This window comes from Mus musculus, chromosome 17 (assembly GCF_000001635.26).
Source record: "Mus musculus strain C57BL/6J chromosome 17, GRCm38.p6 C57BL/6J".
Taxonomy (NCBI): domain Eukaryota; kingdom Metazoa; phylum Chordata; class Mammalia; order Rodentia; family Muridae; genus Mus; species Mus musculus.
The window spans coordinates 83,206,342-83,226,004 of record NC_000083.6 but is presented as its reverse complement, the minus strand read 5'-3'; the positions used below and the strand labels follow the sequence as shown (position 1 = coordinate 83,226,004).

At 53.0% G+C, this 19,663-nt stretch overlaps 1 protein-coding gene and 1 long non-coding RNA gene across 3 annotated transcripts; one reads left to right on the top strand and one right to left on the bottom strand.

The window, feature by feature from the left end:
• Positions 1-935: 935 nt before the first annotated feature.
• Pkdcc (protein kinase domain containing, cytoplasmic) lies at positions 936-10,722 on the bottom strand. Of its 2 annotated transcripts, XM_011246234.1 has the most exons (8): positions 10,330-10,703; positions 9,901-10,186; positions 5,849-5,971; positions 4,768-5,039; positions 4,136-4,215; positions 3,775-3,879; positions 2,049-2,222; positions 936-1,813 (listed from the first exon to the last, which is right to left on the bottom strand). In XM_011246234.1, exons 2-8 carry the CDS (start codon positions 9,940-9,942, stop codon positions 1,728-1,730), a joined length of 882 nt encoding a protein of 293 aa, XP_011244536.1. In that variant the 5' UTR covers positions 9,943-10,186; positions 10,330-10,703; the 3' UTR covers positions 936-1,727. The 2 variants fall into 2 exon arrangements, with proteins under 2 accessions (XP_011244536.1, NP_598878.2); NM_134117.2 differs by having other exon boundaries at positions 9,901-10,722.
• A 148-nt stretch (positions 10,723-10,870) lies between these two features.
• Positions 10,871-19,096, top strand: Gm34686. The gene is made up of 3 exons (XR_001782234.2): positions 10,871-15,287; positions 17,842-18,765; positions 18,928-19,096. It is a non-coding gene; the product is annotated as a predicted gene, 34686 (long non-coding RNA).
• Positions 19,097-19,663: the final 567 nt, after the last annotated feature.

Genomic DNA, 19,663 nt, shown 5'->3' with positions numbered 1-19,663 from the left:
TTCTGGAGTCTGTGGGAAGGAGAAAACTATGCAGCCAGGACCCGAGAGACAGGAAGATGTGCACGTGCCATCTGGAGGGGAGAATAATGCTTCCGGATAGTGACACCCCTTTCCTGGGCACGTCTTAGCCTTGCCACTCCAGGTTGCAAATGTGTTTTCTCTCAAGTTTGCAGGACTAAGTGTGGCTGTTTGTCCTCAGGGAGGGGGTGGGGTGTAAGGTAAGCTGTACAGGTTTGAGGGGAAAACTGTCCCTGTCCCTTTAGCTACTGGGTGACTCTTTCTGAGAAGGTTCTATGCCTTGGCTTGTTGCAGTCTCAGCATAGGGACGAGTTCTCCAACCCGATCTCTCTTCCCCTTTCTCCCCCAAACCCGTCTCATCATTTTCCCTCTGGTTCATATGCTCCCTGCTAGATGGTTCTTGCTAAATTCAGAAAACTGAAGCTCGCTCTTCCAAAGAGCCTTCTTTCTCTTCACTCTCTATGTATTTCTCGCTGAAGAAAGGACCTAAAAAAAAAAAAGAAAGAAAAGAAACCTGCCCATGAACTTGTGCCGGACATCGGTGGTCACACAGGTGTAGGTGCACCAGGCCAAGCCTGGAGGTCGCTTGGCTAACTCCTTCTATCTTAATTATTTCTCCATCAGGTAATTGAGATGGCCAACACCCTACTATGGAGATAGCACTCTTGGGCTAAGGCTTTGTGCACAGGAAGTCAAAAATGTGTTCAAGTTAGAACCTCCTTGAGGGGATGGGACCCACCCTCACATCTGCTCAGGGTAGGCATCAAGGGCCACCGAGTTTTCAGGGTTTGCCACTGAGATTTCGCTCCCCGTAGGTTGCCAAACTCCATCAGACAGACACACACCACCAGCCAAACGCACTACAGGCATAACTGGGGCTGAGAGACAGTCTTCTCACGAGCTCATGACGGAGGGGAGCATTTGTCACAAAACATCATTTTATTAATTGATTAATTTTTTTTTTTACAAAAATAAACAATTTAATGAACGAGAAGTATAAAAGCTTCTGGGTACGCAAACTCCAGGAGGGGGAGGAGCCTGGCCTCCAGGAGGGGGAGGAGCCTGGCCTCCAGGAGTGGGAGGAGCCTGGCTGCGGCTGCTCCCTGGCTTTCACTGAAAGCAAATGAGGCAGAGAGGCCCCGACCCTACCCCCACCCCAGTCCTGGCTCAAATGCAATCTGCTCCTCCACTCTAGTCTTGGCTCATATGGATGCGAGCACTGCTGCCCACGGCCTCGGGGCTGGCCTAGGAGCAACCTCTAGGGAGAGGCCCGAGAGCCTTCTTCCCAGTGCTGGTTCACTCACATCTCCGCATCCCGCGCTCTCCATTTGGAGCGGAGCTGAGCTGAGAGAGCACTCTGAGACTGGTTGTCCCCAGGCAGCTCCTGCCCACGGTGGCTTATGCAGCAGCAGTGTTCTGGCTACATTCTCAAAGCATGAATGCAGTAATGGGCTGCCCACGGGACTGTCCCAGTTAAGACCAGCCTGAGCCCTGCTCACAGCCTACAGCTCCAGAGAGGCAATCGGGTTCCAACCAGTCTGGGACTGAAGCTGGCAAACTCACATTTTAACATTTTTGCATATTGCACGTTTTGTCCTGGTCACATCAGTTGCTCTGGGAGCTAGCTTTTGTCTGCAGGGGTTCCCAGGTGGGATGCAAGTCACGCCTGCAGCAGGCAAGCCCAGCTGGTCAGCTGAGCCCACAACCAGTCAACCAGGGGCCTTCACATATGTGGTCTTGCCGGCATCAGGGACCACTTGGTTCCATCCAGTCTTAAAAAAGACCAGCTTCCGACCTAGGGGCAGAGATAAGAGTTTACAGATCTGGGTAATTTTCTTCTTGGAGGTAAGACTACTTTCTATAAAGTGACTGACTTGAAGGATATATATATATATATATATATATATATATATATATATATATATATCATCACCATCTCTGCCTGCCCTCTGGCTTTTCTGAGGGGAGCCCTTCACATCTTTTGGAGACGTATAGCCATTCTTTTGAGATACCCCCTCCCTCTGGCTCACCTGTCCAGGTGGTCTGGTTGGTGACCACAAAGGCACGACACTGAGCATGGCTCTCACAGACATCTATAGCCTCAGCCAGGTTGAACACGGACAGGAGGCAGCCGCCGTGGTGATAGGATGGCCAGCAGCGATAGTCCTCCTGTGTGATGGCACTGTCCGGGATGCGCTGGTACTCTAAGAGTTAAAGGGAAGAGAGTGAGAACTGTGTGCCCGGGGCGGGCGAGGGCTGAGGATGGCTCTGTGAGCAGGGATCGCAAGACTCATTTGCTAGACGAAAGCTGAAGTCCAGGCCAGTGCACCCAGCCTGGAAATGAAGGCAGCGAGAGCTCTTCAAGCTCACATTACAGCTAGGTAGACTTGGGTTTGAGGGCACACACATCTCTTAGATTTAAGGCCACGTAGCTAGTATCAACAGCATAGAACGAATGGCATATGTGGGCCAGGCACGTACTCAGAGATAACCAGCTGTCTGTGTCGGAGCTCAGGGAGTTTTAGACATGCAGGACAAGGCTTCTCACACATCGTGGTACATGTGCACTTTCATGCAGTATTACCGAAATGTAGGTACTGATTTGGGAAGGCCTGGGGTGGGGCCTGAGGATTCCTGACTCGATTCTAGTCCTGTCCACGCGGGGCAAGGGTTCAGAGCCCCTCAGACATACTTGGTCCTGACTTTGCGGAGAGGCCAGCTAAGCTTCTAAGATAGACCTGGGACTCCAGCAAAGGAGTTTGCGGTTAAGAAGCAGGTAGATGGACACAAAATGCCACAATTCGGGGTTCAAGGACTTGAGAAGGGTTGGGAGTTCCCTGTGGTTCAGAGCCTCAGATGCTCAGTGAGTGCAGAGGCTCTTCAAGAGGCTGAGAGGTGGGCCTCTGGTTCACTGGTCTTTCCCACCACCCTAGGAGCCCCAGTTGCTGCCTGATAATGCAGAAGCCCTGGGCCTCTGGCCACCCCACCCTCCTGCCTCCTTCTCCTGCCAGGGACCAAAGTCCAGGCAGGGTTGCCTGTGATTTATGGCCCCATAAACGGAGTCCTCAGGGACAGAGCCAGCCATTGTTCACCTCGTTAAACTTTATTTACAGGGCTAACGAGGGCTCCCCCACCCCTAAGGCTGGTCAGGCCTCCTTGAAAATGGAGGCTGCTCCCCCCATACCCCCCAACCATTGCTAAACCCTTAGGCTTCTGTAGAGGGACCACTGCCTGTAACAGTAGCTATAGTTCCCCCCCCCTCCCTGGGGGAAACAGCTTCTTGGCTGGTTTCAGAGTAGGCTGCCCCCTCCTCCGGCTGCCCTCCATGCCCCAGGAGTGCAGAGGAAGGGAAGAGAAGCTAATGTGTGTTGTGATCCAGCTGTGTAACAGGCACTGTGCTAATTGCTTTTACACACCTTGTAGGCTAGTTAATCCCCATAAGAAAGTTTGCTAGGTGAATTATTTTGAACCCAATTCACAGTTGAGAAAAAAAGAGGCCCCAGGGGTAAGTCATACAGCCAGCTCCTTGGAGGGGTTTGAAGCCATTCTTACAGAGGGTGTCAGTGCTCACCCAACTGCTCAAGGCAAATGCTTGCTGTTTCAGGTTAGTCAGAGGCAGGGCTTCAAAGCGAGAGTGGCCTTTGGAGACCAAGTCTCTGAAGAAAGTAAGTAATAGCCCAGTGGGTGGAGGTCACTCACTCATAATCCTGCTCCTGCCTGCCCAGTCCCTGGGTTCCTGCCCTGTCCATCACTCACCAGCCCTGCTGCTTGTAGAGTTCTGCAGGTACTGCCCACTTCGGAACAAGTGTAGCGCTGTCTCCAGCTGGGCCAGGGTCTCATCCACCCCCCAGGCGAGCTCTCCTGCAAAGTGTGGTATGGTTACTACCACATGCCCGGTTACCACCACATGCCTGGCTCCCACTCCCATTCCTCCCATGGGAAGCCACCCTCTTTCCTTCCCGAAGCCAGGACTTGGTGGCTAAGGAGGGTCCTTACCACAGAACACTATCTTAGAATATAATGGGTCCTAGACCTTGCATGTCCCAGGGTCATGCTTGTCCCTATTTCTGATAGGGCAGGGGCAGGTAATCCGATGTGTACGGGTCCTGAGGCTTACCCGTGGCATTGACGATGCTATCCAGGAGAGGTCGGAGGGAAGGCGGGGCACTGTGTGGCAGGAGGTATGTGAAGAAGAACCTGTGGCAGAGAGGAGGTAGGGGCTCAGGGGCCCAGCCTTTGGAACTACATCCCTTCCATTAGCAATGGACTTCAACGTGGTCTGGGAAAGAAACCTCACACAGGGACCAGGCAGGCCTACACTACTTAGCTGTGAGGCATGGGCTTGGGCTCAGTTGTGACTACAGCTGATTGCAGACCAAACTGGGCCCAGAGGTCCATTTCTCTCCCCGTCCTCATCTTCCAGGCCACACTGTCCTCTGTTTGACCCGGTGGTGGAACAGCTCCATAGTTGGGGCTTCTCAGCTTCGAGGAGCTTTGTAAAGGTTAAGAGCTAGGGTGGAGAAGGCACATGCCAGTCCTGGCAGTCTCAGGCCCTGAATGCGACACTATTTTAGGAAGCCTCCAGCTGCCCCTCCAACCTAGCTCTCCTCAGCACTATCTATTCTTAGCTCCACAGCCACATTCGATCCTGCCTGGGCCCCTCAGTTCCCTAGGTCAAGGTTATTCTCCCTGGTTGGCTCTTACTCCACCAGTCCCCTTAGCTGGAGTCCCACCACGTATGGTCATTACCTGTAGGCATTGTAGAGGTTCCGTTTCTCATTCATGCCCTCGCACCAGCCCTGGGCCGAGCAGGGCAGGCTGAAGTTCCTGGCTGGAAACTCTAGCGTGCAGTCGGCACTGCTGGTGCACGGTGTCTCTTCCACGCGGGCATCATCCAGGTCTGTCACTTTCAGCTCCCCGTTCACTAGCACAAACTGCCGAGGGCGGAAGTCAAGCAGGGTGACCGAGCCCAGCGGGGAGTGGGCCAGGTGGTGGAGGAGGCGGCCAAGGCTGAGGCAGATCTGAGGGTGGGTCACACATAGGCTGGGTCAGGCCTGCTGGACTCACAGGCTCTGGCTTTAGCTTGGAGGTTGGCCTTTCTCTTTTTCTGGTCCCATTGGAAAAGTCATTGGTCTCTAACTGACCCTTGGCTGGACTAACCATTAGGAGTGAGATAGCAACAGGAGTGTTGAATGTGGCCTCAGTGTGTGGAACTAGGGCAGTGGCTCTCAACCTCCCTAATGCTGCGACCCTTTAATACAATTCATGTTGTGGTGACCCCACCACCACCACCACCATCAGGAAATTATTTTTGTTGCTACTTCGTAACTATAATTTTGCTATTGTTATTAATCATAACGTAAATCTGATATGCAGGATATCTGATATGCAATCCCTGAGCAAAGGGTCTTTTGATCCCCAAAGGGGTTTTGACCCTCAGGTTGAAAGGAAGCATCCAAATGTGTAAAAGGTGTGTGTGTGAGTGCATGTCGGGGCACACACGTGTATGTGTGTCCACACACCTATGCACACACTTGCCCTCATGGACCCATATGTGTGTACACTCACTCACATGAATGTGCACGTGTGCTATGGAGAGCAGGGAGAACAGCAGGAACACAAAAGGCCTGGCTCCTCTGTCCTGTTCTTTTTTTTTTTTTTTTTTAACCCTTTGGCCCATGGCCGAGCTAGTGTGTGCCCCTCCCTCCTTCCTTCCCTCCCTCCCTCCCTCCCTCCCTGGCTGAGGAGTTTAGGCTGCTCTGAGAGGCTGCCTTCTAAGGGAGAACCATCCCCACAAAAATCCCAGGCCTGAACCCTCCTCCCTGCTTACTCGGAATCGATCCTCCCAGGAAGTCTGCAACAGCTGGATCATCTCCACAGGGGCACCCAGCTCTGTGATGGTGGTCAGCGTGTCTGGGATGCCCTCACTGTCCTGGTAGCAATAGCCATAGAGCTGGGGGAGAGCCAGGGCAGGTCATTAGGTCACAGGGTAGGGAGACCAGGGAAAAGCCTGGGAAGTTTGGCCTCTGTTTCTTAGTTTCTACTGGCATGGTGACACCAGTCCTTCACCTCTTGTTAAAATCAGGGAAATGGGCAAACTTAGCCACCATGTCCCAACCAGGCACAATGCTAAAGGTATTATGCGCTTAATTCAGTTCTTATCTCTAAACTTCATTTTACTGTATTGTTGTGGTGTGGTATGATTGAGCGTGTGCGCTGAGGTCAGAGGGTGGCTCTCAGGAGTCAGTTTTCTCCTTCCACTGTGTGTTCTAGGGAGGGAGTGCAGGCCATCGGGCTTGGTGCCACGCACGTTTAACTACTGAGTTATCTTGCTAGTCTTTCTGATTCTTGAAATCTCCTTGGTGGCGTGTAGCTAGGGCCTCTATGCCTGATTTGGTGTGGGGAAGTTGATTCAAGCGAGGTTAAATAGGTCATACAGCTAATAAACACAGAGCTAGGATTCAAATGGGATTTCACAACCTGGTTTTCCTGCTAGTACGCGGCTCAGCAAATGACCATCTGATTCTCCCCCCTCCCCCAATCTGTGTGGATGTCTCTACCATCTCAGCTCTCTAAAGCCAGAGAGGCCCGTCTGGTGTTCCTCAAATATGTGTGTAGGTGACATACAGGGAGAGCCAGAAAGAGGCGGCTCTCAGGGAAGGTCTGTGTGAGAGGATGATAAGTTGCTATGCACTCTCTCTCTCTCCTCACCCTGGGGAGGGTCCCTGGTACCACCCGACTAGGCAGGAAAAGCCTTTAACATTAACACCCACTTCAGCATTCTCCTAGGGTGGCCTGCTTCTCAACATTTCTCCCAACACACTGCATAGCTCTGGCTTACAATGGATGCCAAACAGCCAGCATCCTATGGAGCAGGAGCACAAAGGCTGAGTTGTCCAAGCCCTACAAGGGAAAGTGAAGATCTCTGTGGCAGAGGGTTGAGATGGGGGACAGGGAGCCCACGGCCTAAATGTGCTGTACACAGCAGCTCCTCTTGCCCGCATCCTCCCCAGCTGCCCTGCTTGCCCCGAACACCCACGCTCCTCCCAGGAGCCCTGATCCTGTCCCACCAGAGAAGATAGACTCAGTCTTAGTCTACCAGATTACCTGGGCTGTGCCTTGAGGGACAAGGGGGCCGCCCTGGGGACCCTCTTTCTCTCTCCCTCCATATCCCCAGTCAGCCCAGGAAGGCCCCAGACTCAGGATGGACTTTGGGGACGGTAAAGAGCAGCCCTGAGGCCTGGTTCTCATTTTCTTGCTCCAGTGTGAGCCTTTGTGGGAAACTTCTGAAGGTTATTAAACACCCAGAGGTCGTTAAATGCACTATTAACGAGGTATTAATCAACACCCCTCAGGAAAAAAAAAGACACCATTAACCCCACCACCACCACCACCACCACCAGGAAGCATGAAGCTGAGGAGTTGTATCTTTTGTTCTTTTGGGGAAGAGAAATTCAGTCTAGCATGGTCAGAATCTGCAGCCCAGGCTGGCCTGGTGAGGTCCGAGGATGATGGGGTGGGGAGAGGGAAGACTCTTGTGCCCTTTGACCCCGAGTGGCAGAGGCATCTATCCTGGGAGGAAGAAAGTATGTGGAGAATAAAGAGGGTCCAAAAGACAGGAAGATCCCCAGGTGGCCAGAGTCTGTGCTGGGCAAGGCACAGTGGCCCTCCATGGCTGCCCTGTATTCCACTAGGAGAGCCCACAGTGTAACTTCAGGCTACCCAGAGCTGGGTCTCAGGAGCCTGCCATACTTTAGAAAGTCCTCTGGCTCCTCCCTAGGTCAGCAAACAGTCAAACGGTTTTGAACTTTTAAATGATTAGGAGCTATTAAAACAACGTGGTGTCTAGTTCCCGGCACACACCGTTCTAAGGCCTTTTGAGCCTTCTGAGTCTTTTGAAGACCCACGGCAGGCTGTGCTGGCCACAGAGGCAGCCTAACTGAAGAAGTCAGAAGGGACATGGCGTGGTGGTCAGAGAACGAATGAGAGGATCTCATCCCCAAAGCTGTCCCCAAGTCCCCTAGGGACTTCCACTTTCTCTAGGACTCGAAATCCTTCTGTCCTAGGGGTGTTCGCTCCTCAGACTGGAAGTCTCACAAACAATCCTGAGAGATGCCATGCTGGAGAAGGCATGGGCGAGACATGTTCCCTTGTAATGTCTTGTCTTTCTCTGGTGCCCTCATTACTAGGGGTGGGGGGTGGGGGCAACGTTACAGACAAGGACCACTCTGTGGATCTGGTTGTAGGTGTAGTCGGTGGAAATGCATGGTGGAAATGCATGGTGAGGCCATCAAGGGAGGAATCCCTATGGCTAGGAAGGCCCAACTGAATGACAAACCTGTCCTGAGAAATGGCCTTGAACAGTTAACAAACACCAAATGCCCCGCTAAGTCACTTGGTCAAGGCCTCTCCATCCTCCTCAGAATCTGGCTGGCACCTCAGGGTTTCCAGAAAATTCCCAAGAACCCAGAAGAGGGAAAAAAAAAACAACCAAGATCCTCCCAGTTAGAATGGCCACGTAACCAGCCGCTCACTCCCTTAAGCTCCAGTCACAGTGTTAGCCATGCAGCCAGACATAAACACACACAATGGGTGTTTGGGACCAAATGCAGGGCCTGGGACCTTGACAGAACTTGTCACAAGAGTATGGCCAGGACTGGGGGCATTAGTTCTAGGGAGACTTGGAGCCACTAGGAGTACAAGTAGTATTGTGGCCTCTTTATTCTGTGGTCCACAGATCCCTCGAGGCCTGGGGCCCCCTTCTCAGTGCTGAGGGAAGAAAAGATGGACTGCTGTGCCTCTGGCCAGCTCTTTGGGTATAGAAAAGTGACTCTGAGGGTGGGTGGGTGGTATGGACAGCTGGGGGGGGGGTTGCACACACTTATGTTACCCAGCCAAGAGCAGTCAGGGGTCCCCTTTCAGTCACCTCACACATATGCATAGAGAGTAAGTAGTCTTATCCAAGGCAGAGAACTCAGAGAGGGGAAGTGGGTTTATGTTTGGATGGCGGTGGCATTGTGAAGGTCTGTTCTAAATGCAACCTTGGATGGACGAGATGTGGGGGTGCATCCTTCTTGCCTGTGCCCCCAATGAACAAGGACAGAGTTTCTCGCTAGGAAAGTATGCATCTAGCTTTTTGAACCGTCTAGCCTCTTGGCTAAGCACACTTGCAAGAGTGTGGTATTCATACTAGCAGACCTGGAGTCTTCTGGCCTACAATCCTGAGGCTTCCCCTGTGGTTCAGCTGGACCCACTTGAAGTCCCAGGGAAGCCTGTGGTCACTTCTGGGAAAGGCTGTGTATTTTCTGGCCTCTTTTATCCCTTTCAATGGCCTGTGAGCCCAGTGAGAAATGAGGGTCTCCCTGAAGATCAAGTCAGATCCATGGTCTCCTTTTGGGCCCCTCCCATACCCACTGAGGCTTAACATCACCTCCAAAGCCAGACGTGTCGCTGGACTTTGAAAAAAGTATGGTTCAGGCTCTACCAATATGGGGGATCCTATTTCTGCATCTGGGAGCTGACTGAAGCTGGATGTTGGAGTTGGACCTGAGGTCACTATGACTGGAGATAATACTCCACCAGCTTTAGCCAGCAGCAGGGTCCTCTGTGGTCACAACTCCTAATCACTGCCTTATCACCAGCTTGGGACCCTTCTGGTCCTTGCCTCTGTCTTTACGGGATGCGTTTAAGCTGGTACAGGGTTCTACCCAAAGGGTGAGAGACCCCGGCAGGGTGGTGCTGAGTGTGGTTCCCTAATCTGGGTTCTGCACCTAGCTGCAACTGGGCAGTCTTGGACGCCCTGAGACTTATTTACTCCGTAAGACCAAGGAGTCTTTCAGAGTGGCCAGCCAGCCCCCTCATCCCGGAACCCCACTGTCGTACCTGCAGCACGTTGGGGTGCCGCAGCCGCTCCAGCAGCACCATCTCTTTGAGCAGCTTGTGGGCCGCCAGGCGATAGCAGCCCCTTCGCGCCCCGAACTCGCGCACGCAGCTGCCCAGATCGTGGCCGCTGAAGTCCACTGCTTTAAGCGCCACCGCGGCGCCGCCGGGCAGGCGGACCCGGTACACAGCCTTAGTGTAGCCTGAGCCCACGTACTGCGCGCCAGACACGTTGCGGAGCGCGGCGCAGCCTAGGCGCGGGCCCGGGCCGGGGGAGCCCGGGCCGGGAGCAGGGGGCCAGCCCGGAGCGCCGTCGGGCGGGGACCGGACCCGCGGGGGCCGGGGACGCTGCAGGCCCGGCCCGCCCGGAGCCAGGTCCATCAGGCGCCGCCGCTCTGGCCGGCCCGCTCCCGGCCCCGGCCCCCCGCGGGAATAGCGCTGCACCTCCTCGTAGCGCTCCCGGATCTGCCGGGCCAGCTCCCCACGGCCCCCGCGACGGCCCGGGCCCGGGGCTGCCGAGGACCCCGGGGACTGGCCTGGCCGCGGAGGCTCCGAGCCCGGTGCGAAGAGCACGTTGAGGACGGAGCCCAGCAGGAAGGAGGCGCAGAAACCAGCGGCCACGGCCGCCCGCCGGCGCCGCATCGCTCCCCTCCCCCCGGCCGGCCGCGCGCCGCTCCCCGGCCCCGGCCCCGGCCCCGGCCCCGGGCGGCTCAGGCTCCGAGGCGACTCGGCTTCGCGCCGCGCCGGCCCCCTGCCCAGCCCGCGCGCATGGCCCGGGCAGCCCCGACCCCGGCCCCCGGCGGGCGGCACATCGGCCTGACACTTGCCTCCCTCCCGCCCTGCCCCCGCCGCTTATAAGGCCCGGAGCCACCCCCGCGCCCGCCCCTCCGCCAGCGCCTCCCCGCGCCCGGCCGAGCCAGTCCTCGGCGCCGCCCCCTCTGGCCGCCCGGGCCGGCCTTCCCCGCTGACTGACAGCGGGACCTCCTCCCGCGGCCAGCCGGGCCTGGGAAGCGGCGCGGAGGCGGCTCCGGCCCTGCCCGGCGCGCGGCCCCCCGAGCTCGGGTTGGGGAGCGGGGGAGGGGGAGGGGGCGGCCGCGCGCAGGGCTTCCAAGCCCGAGGCCAGGCTGGATAACGGGACCCGGAGGCCGAAAGCGGAGCTGGCCGACCTGGTGCGGGGAGTTGGAGGGGCGAGGCCGGCGGGTAACGGGCTCCAAGGGGCAAGCCGCCAAGGCCCGGGTGCGGGGATCTCAGGGGTACACGCTGCCTCCTGGGGGAGGTGGGGAGTCGGGGCTGCAGTGCAGTGCGCAGGGGTTCCTCCTTCTGCGGGTGAGGCTGCTCTGGGACAGCCCGGGTTCAGGGTGTGATGAAGGGCGGCGCACTGGGGAGGCTGCCCCGCACCTGCGAGAGCGCGAGGGGTGGGGACTGTGGTCTCAGAGTTAATCAGGAGGTTTCGGAAGAATTCTTTTTTTTTTTCAACTGTCTTCTACCAGGACTTTCTGATTTTCCTGGTTCCCGAATCCCCACATCTCGACAACACAGCTCCATCCCCATCCCCGAGAACCTCGATCTTTGACCCGCCAGTAGGGGGTCGGAACCGTATACAGCGAGTGCATTAGTGTCCACGCACATCTGTCTGTGGAATGTGTGCATCCGCATGTCCCGAGGGGCTACTGTGTCTCTAGGATGGGAGTGAGTGTGTGCCCTGTGTGTTAGTGCTGACTCCATCAGAACTTCTGGTCCCTCCTCCTCCCTCCCTGATTGCATCATTAGTGCTAATTGAGGGGCTTTCACACGCCAGTGCATTAGCTGTTTGGAGTGAGCTCCCCCCTCCTGCGAGATAAGCTGCCGCCCCTCCCCCTCGTGGCTCTCCACTTCCCTAGGGCACTGAAACTGTCCACCGAGGTCGTCTCACTTCCTCAGGCTCCCTCCTGCTTTGCTCTGGGCAGGAAAAAGTTATCTCTCTTCCTGCAGTGCCGTGGATTCGGCTGGAGCGACGGCATATGGGGTAAAATTTAGGGGCTGGAGAAAGAATCCAGAGCCGCCTTTCTGAGGGGCTTTCTAGGAAGGAGGGGTTTTCCCTCAAGAGGTCTCCTGTTCCTATCCAACGCAGGGAGGAACTCTGTGACAGGGAATAAAACTTGCGGCTAGCTCTTTTGGAAGTTCAGCCTGTGATCGCACTGAGGTAGGCCTTCTGGCTCTGACTGACTTCTTGGTCCCCTAAAACTCAGAAAGTGGGGACCATGCTGAGTTATTCGTCATGGGAAAGGCAGGTTGAAGGAGGCCATGATTCCCCCTGAGAGATTTGGGTGGGTTTGATGGAGTGTGCGCTATAGGTCTGTTCCTGTTTAAGCTGCCCCGCCCAGCTCTGGCCCATAGCTGCTGGGAGGTTGGGGAGGGGGCTGTCTGAGCAGATGCCCTCCCCAGCCCTCACACCAGATGTCTTTGGTCTAATTAACTGTGCTGGGAAAACCAACCTGGGTTTGTAAACATAGCTACTGGCTAAAGTCAACAGGGAACAGGAGCAAACAGTCCCCTTCACTGAGCCTCATCTAGACCCAGCACCCCAGGGAAGGGAGCTGGGGGGGGGGATCAGAAATGCCCTGGCCCACAGATGAGTCAAAGAAAGACTGTCTGCCTGGGTGACCCCAACGTGACTACTATTCCCTTGCTAGTTCTACAGTGTCTACTCAAGAAGTGTGAGGACCAGCTAGCTACCATGCCCAGGAGAGGTTTGACTTCTGGCGGTTTCACCTCTGATGGCTGCACAACCAAACACTGTGTATGTGTGTGGCATATTTCTTGAAAAGCTTTCTTCAGATCCTCTGCATGTTCATGTCTCGGAGAAGCGTCCGTGGGGAAGGATTTGGCATCGTGAGTGTACAGCTCAGAGTTGGTGAATAGAATGTGAACATTGTTAACTTCATTACACATCATGTAGGTATTATAATAACATGTTCTGAAATTAGATAATTATTCCTGTGATATCTCTGCCAAGCTTTGGTGTTTCTGTTATGGTTTGAAAGTTCAGTGCACAACAGGGCCAGAGAAATAGGCACCAGTGTTCGCCTGGTGCCTACCCAGAACCCCGAAAGCAGGGTCCTCATGTAGAGAAACAGCGACCCTTCAGTTGTATTGACTCACATTTACTGTTTCCCTCAGCCCCCAGGGAGACACATAGACATCAAGACATGCATGCTCAGCCACAGAAATAGGATTTTTGCTCCTAAAAGGAAGAGATCAAAGCTTTGAACCAATTAGAGTTTCTGAATTGACAGACTTTAACCAATTTTTGATTGTTTGCCTGTCTGTGTGTGTGTGTGTGTGTGTGTGTGTGTGTGTGTGTGCCACCCAGGAAGAGGAGTTGTTTCAAAGAATTGGAAAACAGAAACACTATGCAATCCTGCTGTTTCCTCATTTTTATTTGCCCAGCCACTCAAAAACAGGCTAGGCAGGGCCCATATCACAGCCTGGGCCTCACAGGCCTGTGTCCAGCTCAGGGCCCACACCACAGCCTGGGCCTCAAAGGCCTGTGTCCGGCTCAGGGCCCACACCACAGCCTGGGCCTCACAGGCCTGTGTCCAGCTCAGGGCCCACACCATAGCCTGGGCCTCACGGGTCAGTGTCCAGCTCAGCCCTGGTTCTGTTTTCTCAACAGCTTTCAGACAGCAGCATCTTCTTGATCCCACTCTTTACCAGACTCCTCACCACACACAAGAGCCTTCAGACCAGCATTAGCTCAACAAGGCTTCATGCTTTAGACTTGCTATGTTTTCTTTCTTTCCTCCTTTTCCCCCAATTCCACACACTAGTCAGACACCAGTGCTTGGGAAGGAAGCAGCTGGCCTAGACTCTAAAAGGTCACCTTTTCTGGGAAATAGTTCATCGGTAATTTCTTTCTTCAGGACATCACATCCTCCCAGCTTGCCCGTGTTGAAGAACTCCGTTTCTTTCAACCCAGGTCGCTAATGCCTCTGTTGGAGAATTGTTTTCCTCTCAAAACAACCAGGGGATGAGCTGAACTGGTAACTCAGGCTTCCATGGGCTTCCGGTAGCCCTCTATGCAGCCTGGCACCCCAACTTTCCACCAGCCGGAAGAAAGCTACACTCCTCAGCCTGAGGCAGGTGCTTTCTTCCAGGCCATCTTCTACCTTCCTGAAGTGCCTTCTCCTGGTCCTTTGGTCCCTTCCTTTGTCTCAGCTGCATGTGCAAGATTTTATAGAAAGTAAAGACAATCCTTCCATTACCAGGGTATGCAGGGCCCTGGAGGATGTATTGTTGGAATTCTGTGGCTTTCTTTCCTTTAAGAATGTACAGAATCCCTTGCTCAGGTCTAGGAAAGGCTGCGTAAAGAACTCTGGATTTGGAGTAATGTCCCAGTTGACATTCCGTAGACAAGGTAGTCAACCCTTCTCTGTATTATGGTAAGTCCTCAGTATGTGTAATTATATAATTAATTATAGCAAACAGACATGTTTGCTGTGCTAGACAATGTGCTTGTCTGCGATTCTTCTTCAAGGCCGAAGCAACTTTGGCTCCGTTACCCCTGGTTTTCCACGGGAGAAATCCCTCGGCCTTCCAGGCTCCCTTTGAGTTGGAGTATTGTCTTTCCCCGGAATCAGCAGAGCGGCAAGCAGTTCATCAGACTGACTCTCCTGTACACTGCAATGGTTGCCAGAAGGCCTGGACCCAGCCTTCTGATACCACAGTAACCAAGAGTCCCAGCCTCAGCTATGTCCTTCTTGGAGCCAGGTCCTCAGGGAGCGGGACTGATTTCGAAAGGATGGAGGGTGAGGTGGCCACAGCCTGCTTCCTTCACCCGGTGTCCACCTCCCTGAGTGAAGAAGTGAAGCTCACCTTTCCAAGCTACAGAAACAAAACGAAATAGCAACAAAAACAAAAACAGACAATGACAGGTTTCTTACACACAGGACATAGAGGAGCCCCACATCAGAGTCCCCAAGGTTATGGGAGATGGGGATGGGGAAATGAGAAAGCCTGAATAGAGATGATTAAGGGGCAGAAACATGGACAGCTAAAGGCCTGGAATCTCAAGAGAGGTAGTCAGACAAAGATGGAGAAAGCTGTGCTCAGGGGACCCCAGCTTTCTGGACACAGCTTTGCTTCCTTGAGTGGGACTCTGCCTGGAAACTCGAGCCCCTCAGCTCCTTAACTATGTCAGGAAACAAGTCTCCCTCTCAAACCAGGAACCAGAATGTTCTGAGGGCTCCTGGTGCTCCCACAGCTTGGCCTGTTTATGCTGTTTCCCCAGCAGGCACCAGACCCTGTGATGGAGTAGCTCCCCACGCCAGCTCTTGCCAAGGCCTGCTCTAGCCAGCTGCTCCTTCCAGCTCAGCTGCAGCCACAGCTCAGGACGCCTGGTCATTGCTGAGGTGATCTCATCTTCCCTCCAGTTTTGGCTTTCTAAGATTGTGCCTGCTGTGTCACCCGGGAGAGGGTGTGAGAGGTTTACTTTGGGGCTGGGACCCTGAACTGAACGGAGAAGCAGGGAGCTGGGGAGGGAAAGCAGTACGGACCAAGCTCCAGGGCTTTTGCCTATGCTGGGTAGATGGAGTGGCAAGCGGAGAGCAAGAGTTGGCCATCCACAAGTGGTGATGGACTGAGCCAGCAGAGGCTGGTGGAATAGAGCCTGACACTTAGCATGTAAGAGCTAGGGCTGGAGGCATGTGTGCAGGTAATGGCTGGGAGATAACATATCATAGCTTCTATGACCAATCCTTGCTCTTTCCCTCTTCCTTCTTCTCTCTCTCCCTCTCTCCCTCCCCTCCCTCTCTCTTCCTCTCCCTCCCTCTCTCTGTTTTTTTCAAGGCAAGGTTTCTTCCTGTAGCCTTGGCTGTCCTACAGCTAGCTCTGTAGACCAGTCTGGCCTTGAACTCACAGAGCTCTACCTGCCTCTGCCTCTGCCTCTGCCTCCTGAGTGCTAGAATTAAAGGCATATGCCACCACTGCCCTGCTCCATGAATCCATTCTTTTCACTGCAGCTTGGGAAATGGAGTGGGGGATCAAGAGGGGATCACTGAGTGTGTCACGTGGCTCTAAACTCACAGAGGGTGGGCAATTATCTCTCATCTGCCATCCTCTTTATCCTGGGGTCACATAGGAAGAAGGCACTACTCCTCATCAAGAGAGTCTTGGCTCTATGACTCCTCTTAGGAGTTTACAGTATAATTGAGAAGATTCATCCCAAACTATTAGGCCCTCAGTAAAGAAGAATGTGGGGACTAGGGCAAAGGACAGAGGTCCAAAGAGCTAGGCTGACTGAGAATCTGGCATGCTGGGAGAGCATGCTCAGGACCAGGGAAGGCTCCATCTCCTTTGAGGTAGACATTTTGCAGACAAAGACACTGAAGCTTGTGGGGATCTGTTGAGTGGTCTGGCCTTTGTAAGCAGCTGTGTAGACTACCATGAAACACAGGGACTCTGGTCCCGATCCTGGGTCTTTCCTCAGCTTTTCATTAGTTTTTTTTTTGGGGTGGGGGTGGGGGGAAATTCAGTCAAAGAGACTGGCAGGGACGAAGGCACCAATGGAAGCCAAGACAGAAGAAGTTCATTAAAGTCACTTTTGCCTCCAGGTAACAAGGCTTGGTCATAAAGATTTATTATTTTATTGTTCTTATTAATACTAATGATAGAGCACACTTATTAAATACTTTCCATTATCATATAATCTACTTAACAACTGTAGGAGATAAATGCTATCATTACCTCCAATTTTCATGATGAGAAAATTGACATAAGAGAGAGCTGAGGTAAGGAGCCCCGAAGAGAGCTGTCAGGAGGCAGAGTGAGCACAGCCTGGGTGCCCAGGCCTCTCGCTGCAGAGGGTCTGCACGACTTTCCTCTTTTGGCCTGTGTTTTAGCTCACCGTCTGGCTGGGTTGATTTGATTTGATTGTCTTTCCCAGTCTAGCGCTGCCATCTTGGTTAAAAGACAAGTGTGTGGTGCTGTTAAAACCTTTGACGGTGAGTCCTTCTGCTGTGAGTAGCTATGGGGATGAAATGAAGGAGACAAAGGCATGTTGAAGAGGTAGAAGAGCAAGCTCCCTCAACTTCTACGCAGAGTACTTCAGAAACCCCAGAGGGCTCTGCAAGCATGCCTACTTTCCCCTACCCCTTTTGTGAGGATGAAAGAGAACAAACTAATCAGAAGTGATAGTTTACAAAGGGTTAACTCGAATCTGGGAGGCTGTGTGGAATTAAAATAATTATTTGAAAAATTCAGAAATGCATACACACACACACAAAAAAGGAAGTTAAAAATTGCACAAAATCCCCACCCATTAAAGGAGATTATCTGTAGTGAGACGTGAGAGACATCTTGCCTGCTCTTGCAGCTCCATCTGCAGAGGTGACCACTGTGACCCACAGGGAGGGTGAAGGCTCCCTTGGGATGGCCTGTGCACCCCTCAGCCCCTCCTCCACCAGCTTTTCCTGCTCTTTGCAGCCAGGCTTTAAGTGAGACTCAGGATTCTCGATGTTTCCAAGTTCAAATCCCAGACCTGGGCTATTCAAAACCAAAACAAACCCTGTTGGTTGGAATTCTTTTTTCTTCTTCTCCCTGGTTTTCCAAAGTCTGGATCCTTCTTTCACTGTGCCTCCAGGACTGGGTCTCCTCTCACCTCAAAGCATCAGATTCATCTGCCAAGAACACTGCTTCTAACACCTTGTTTTCCCGCTGGAAAAGCTTTGATGATTCCCCTCGTTTGGAGAGTAATTTAGTTAGCTGGCGCTTAAAGGCAGGCATGACCTACCTCTAGATTCTCATATGCACAAGTACTTCCTAACTCTGAGTGACAGCCCATCTGATGGCTTCACCAGTTTTCCGAATTTTTCTGTCTGTCTATCTTATTCCTCCCCACACTCCGCCATGAATGATCCAGGGCCGGAACTAAACTTTGTTTCCTCTTTCTATGTTAACTCCTTGTAGAATTAAGAACAACGGGATGGCCCTGCATTGTGAACATCTACTTGGAATAATGAAGTCTCCATCCTGTGGCATTTCTTGTTTTGTTTTCTGTCTTTTGAGACAGGTCTTGCCTCGTAGTCCAGACTTGCCTGGAACTTGCTAAGTATAGCTAAGACTGGTCTTAAATTTACCAACCCCTTGCCTCTGCTTCCCAAGTGATGCGCATACAGGTGTGTGCCGCCACACAATCAGCCAGGCTTGACATATGCTTTTTTAAAAATATTTTTATATGTGGGGTGGTGGCGATGGTGCGTGTGTGTGTGTGTGAAAATGTGGGGGTGTATTGCTACAGTGCATGTGTAAATGTCAGAGAATGTCAGTCCTTGTCTATCTTGTATGAGACAGGGTCTGTGTGCTCTGCAAGCTACCTGGCCAGTGTGCTCCCTGGCATTCTCCTGGCCCAGCCTCCCATCTCCTGGTAGGAGCTCTGGCATTACAGAAGCACTTCTTGGTCAGGCCCTTGGCCCAGAGACTTGGTCCTGGGGACTTAGACTTAGCTTCTCATACTTGCTCTACAAAGGCCTTCCTTGAAGACTCATCTCTCCAGCCCCAAATGTCCTTGATGAGAAAGGAAGCACCTGGGGCCTGCCCCAGTGCTGGAGCTGTCTTGCTGCTTTGTGGTTTGGTAAGAGTACTCTCAAAAGGGGGGCGGGGGGCTGAGATCTTTGCACTCTCAGGCCCTTGGCCCAGAGCTTCCCAGAAAGGGTGGGCTCCTCTGTACCCCACCTCCAGGGTCATCACATCAGAATGGCCTCCTCTGGCTCCCTGGCCATACCCTAGTTTATGTTCTCAAGACACCAGTTTTTGAAACGATCTTGCTATATCGGTCATAGCTCTGCTCTTCTGCCTTCTGCCTCTCCTCAAAGGAGTACAAGCAGCATGAAGGTGGGTTTTTAACTTTCTTCTCTATTGAGTGTTTCAAGCTCCAAGCAGTGGTGGTGTAGGGCTTTTGCTAGTGAATGCTTCTCCTCCTATGATTTGGACACCATACATCTAGTGATGTGCTCGCGTCTTAATAATAAATAAATAATGTCTCCATGCCATTAGGAAAACAACTACCAAACCTCCAACCAGCCTCTTTATTGACTCAGCCTGGATCCCTGCAACTGTGACCTGTGGTTGTTCGTAGTTCAGCTGAGTGGTGCCCCATTCCCTCAGGGCTCCACTCTGTGACTTTAAGGTGACAATCAGTTAATCCAATATCAGAATCCTGCTAACGTGCTAATGGGAAAGGGGGTGGGGGTGGGGTTGCAGTGGGGCTGGGGAGGGGGGGCTCCAAGCTCCCTCCCTACTGACTCAGGTAACATCTGTGCATTTAACAGGGCCCTTCTGGAGACAATTAAATAAATGCTTTATTGAAACAATAAAATTAATAGGGGCCTCATGGAACTCAATGAAAGGGTTTTTAAAAATTAACTTCATTGTATTTTAAGCTCTAAAACAAGCTTTGTGGAGGGTGGGGGTTGGTGGAGGGTGGGTTAAGGGCCACATTTTCATGAAATAGATCCCTGACCAAACATTGAATGCTAGGAAGATCGGAGTCATGCTTGTTCCCTTTTTCCTGGGAAGGCCTACGTTGTTCTGTTGCTCGTCTCTGATAGGATCTTTGAGCAAAGGATCTGGTTTTGTCCTTGGGACTATGTCACCTTCTACACTGATTAATTTCTGTCTTCATAGGGTCTTTGCAGCCTAGGTTAAGTGTCTCATGAAAGGAAATGTCACAAAGACACTTGACATGTTCAGTGAGTGACATAGTGATGATCACTGGGGGAAGCAGGGTGAG

Bases quoted from the DNA above. Each gene is read 5' to 3' on its own strand.
- Pkdcc (NM_134117.2), bottom strand. From the start codon at position 10,539: ATGCGGCGCCGGCGGGCGGCCGTGGCCGCTGGTTTCTGCGCCTCCTTC. The intron at 5,972-9,900 runs GTACGACAGTGG...GCTCTCCCCCAG, and splicing joins GGCACCCCAACGTGCTGCAG to CTCTATGGCTATTGCTACCA. The intron at 4,216-4,767 runs GTAATGACCATA...TCTCTGCCACAG, and splicing joins AACCTCTACAATGCCTACAG to GTTCTTCTTCACATACCTCC.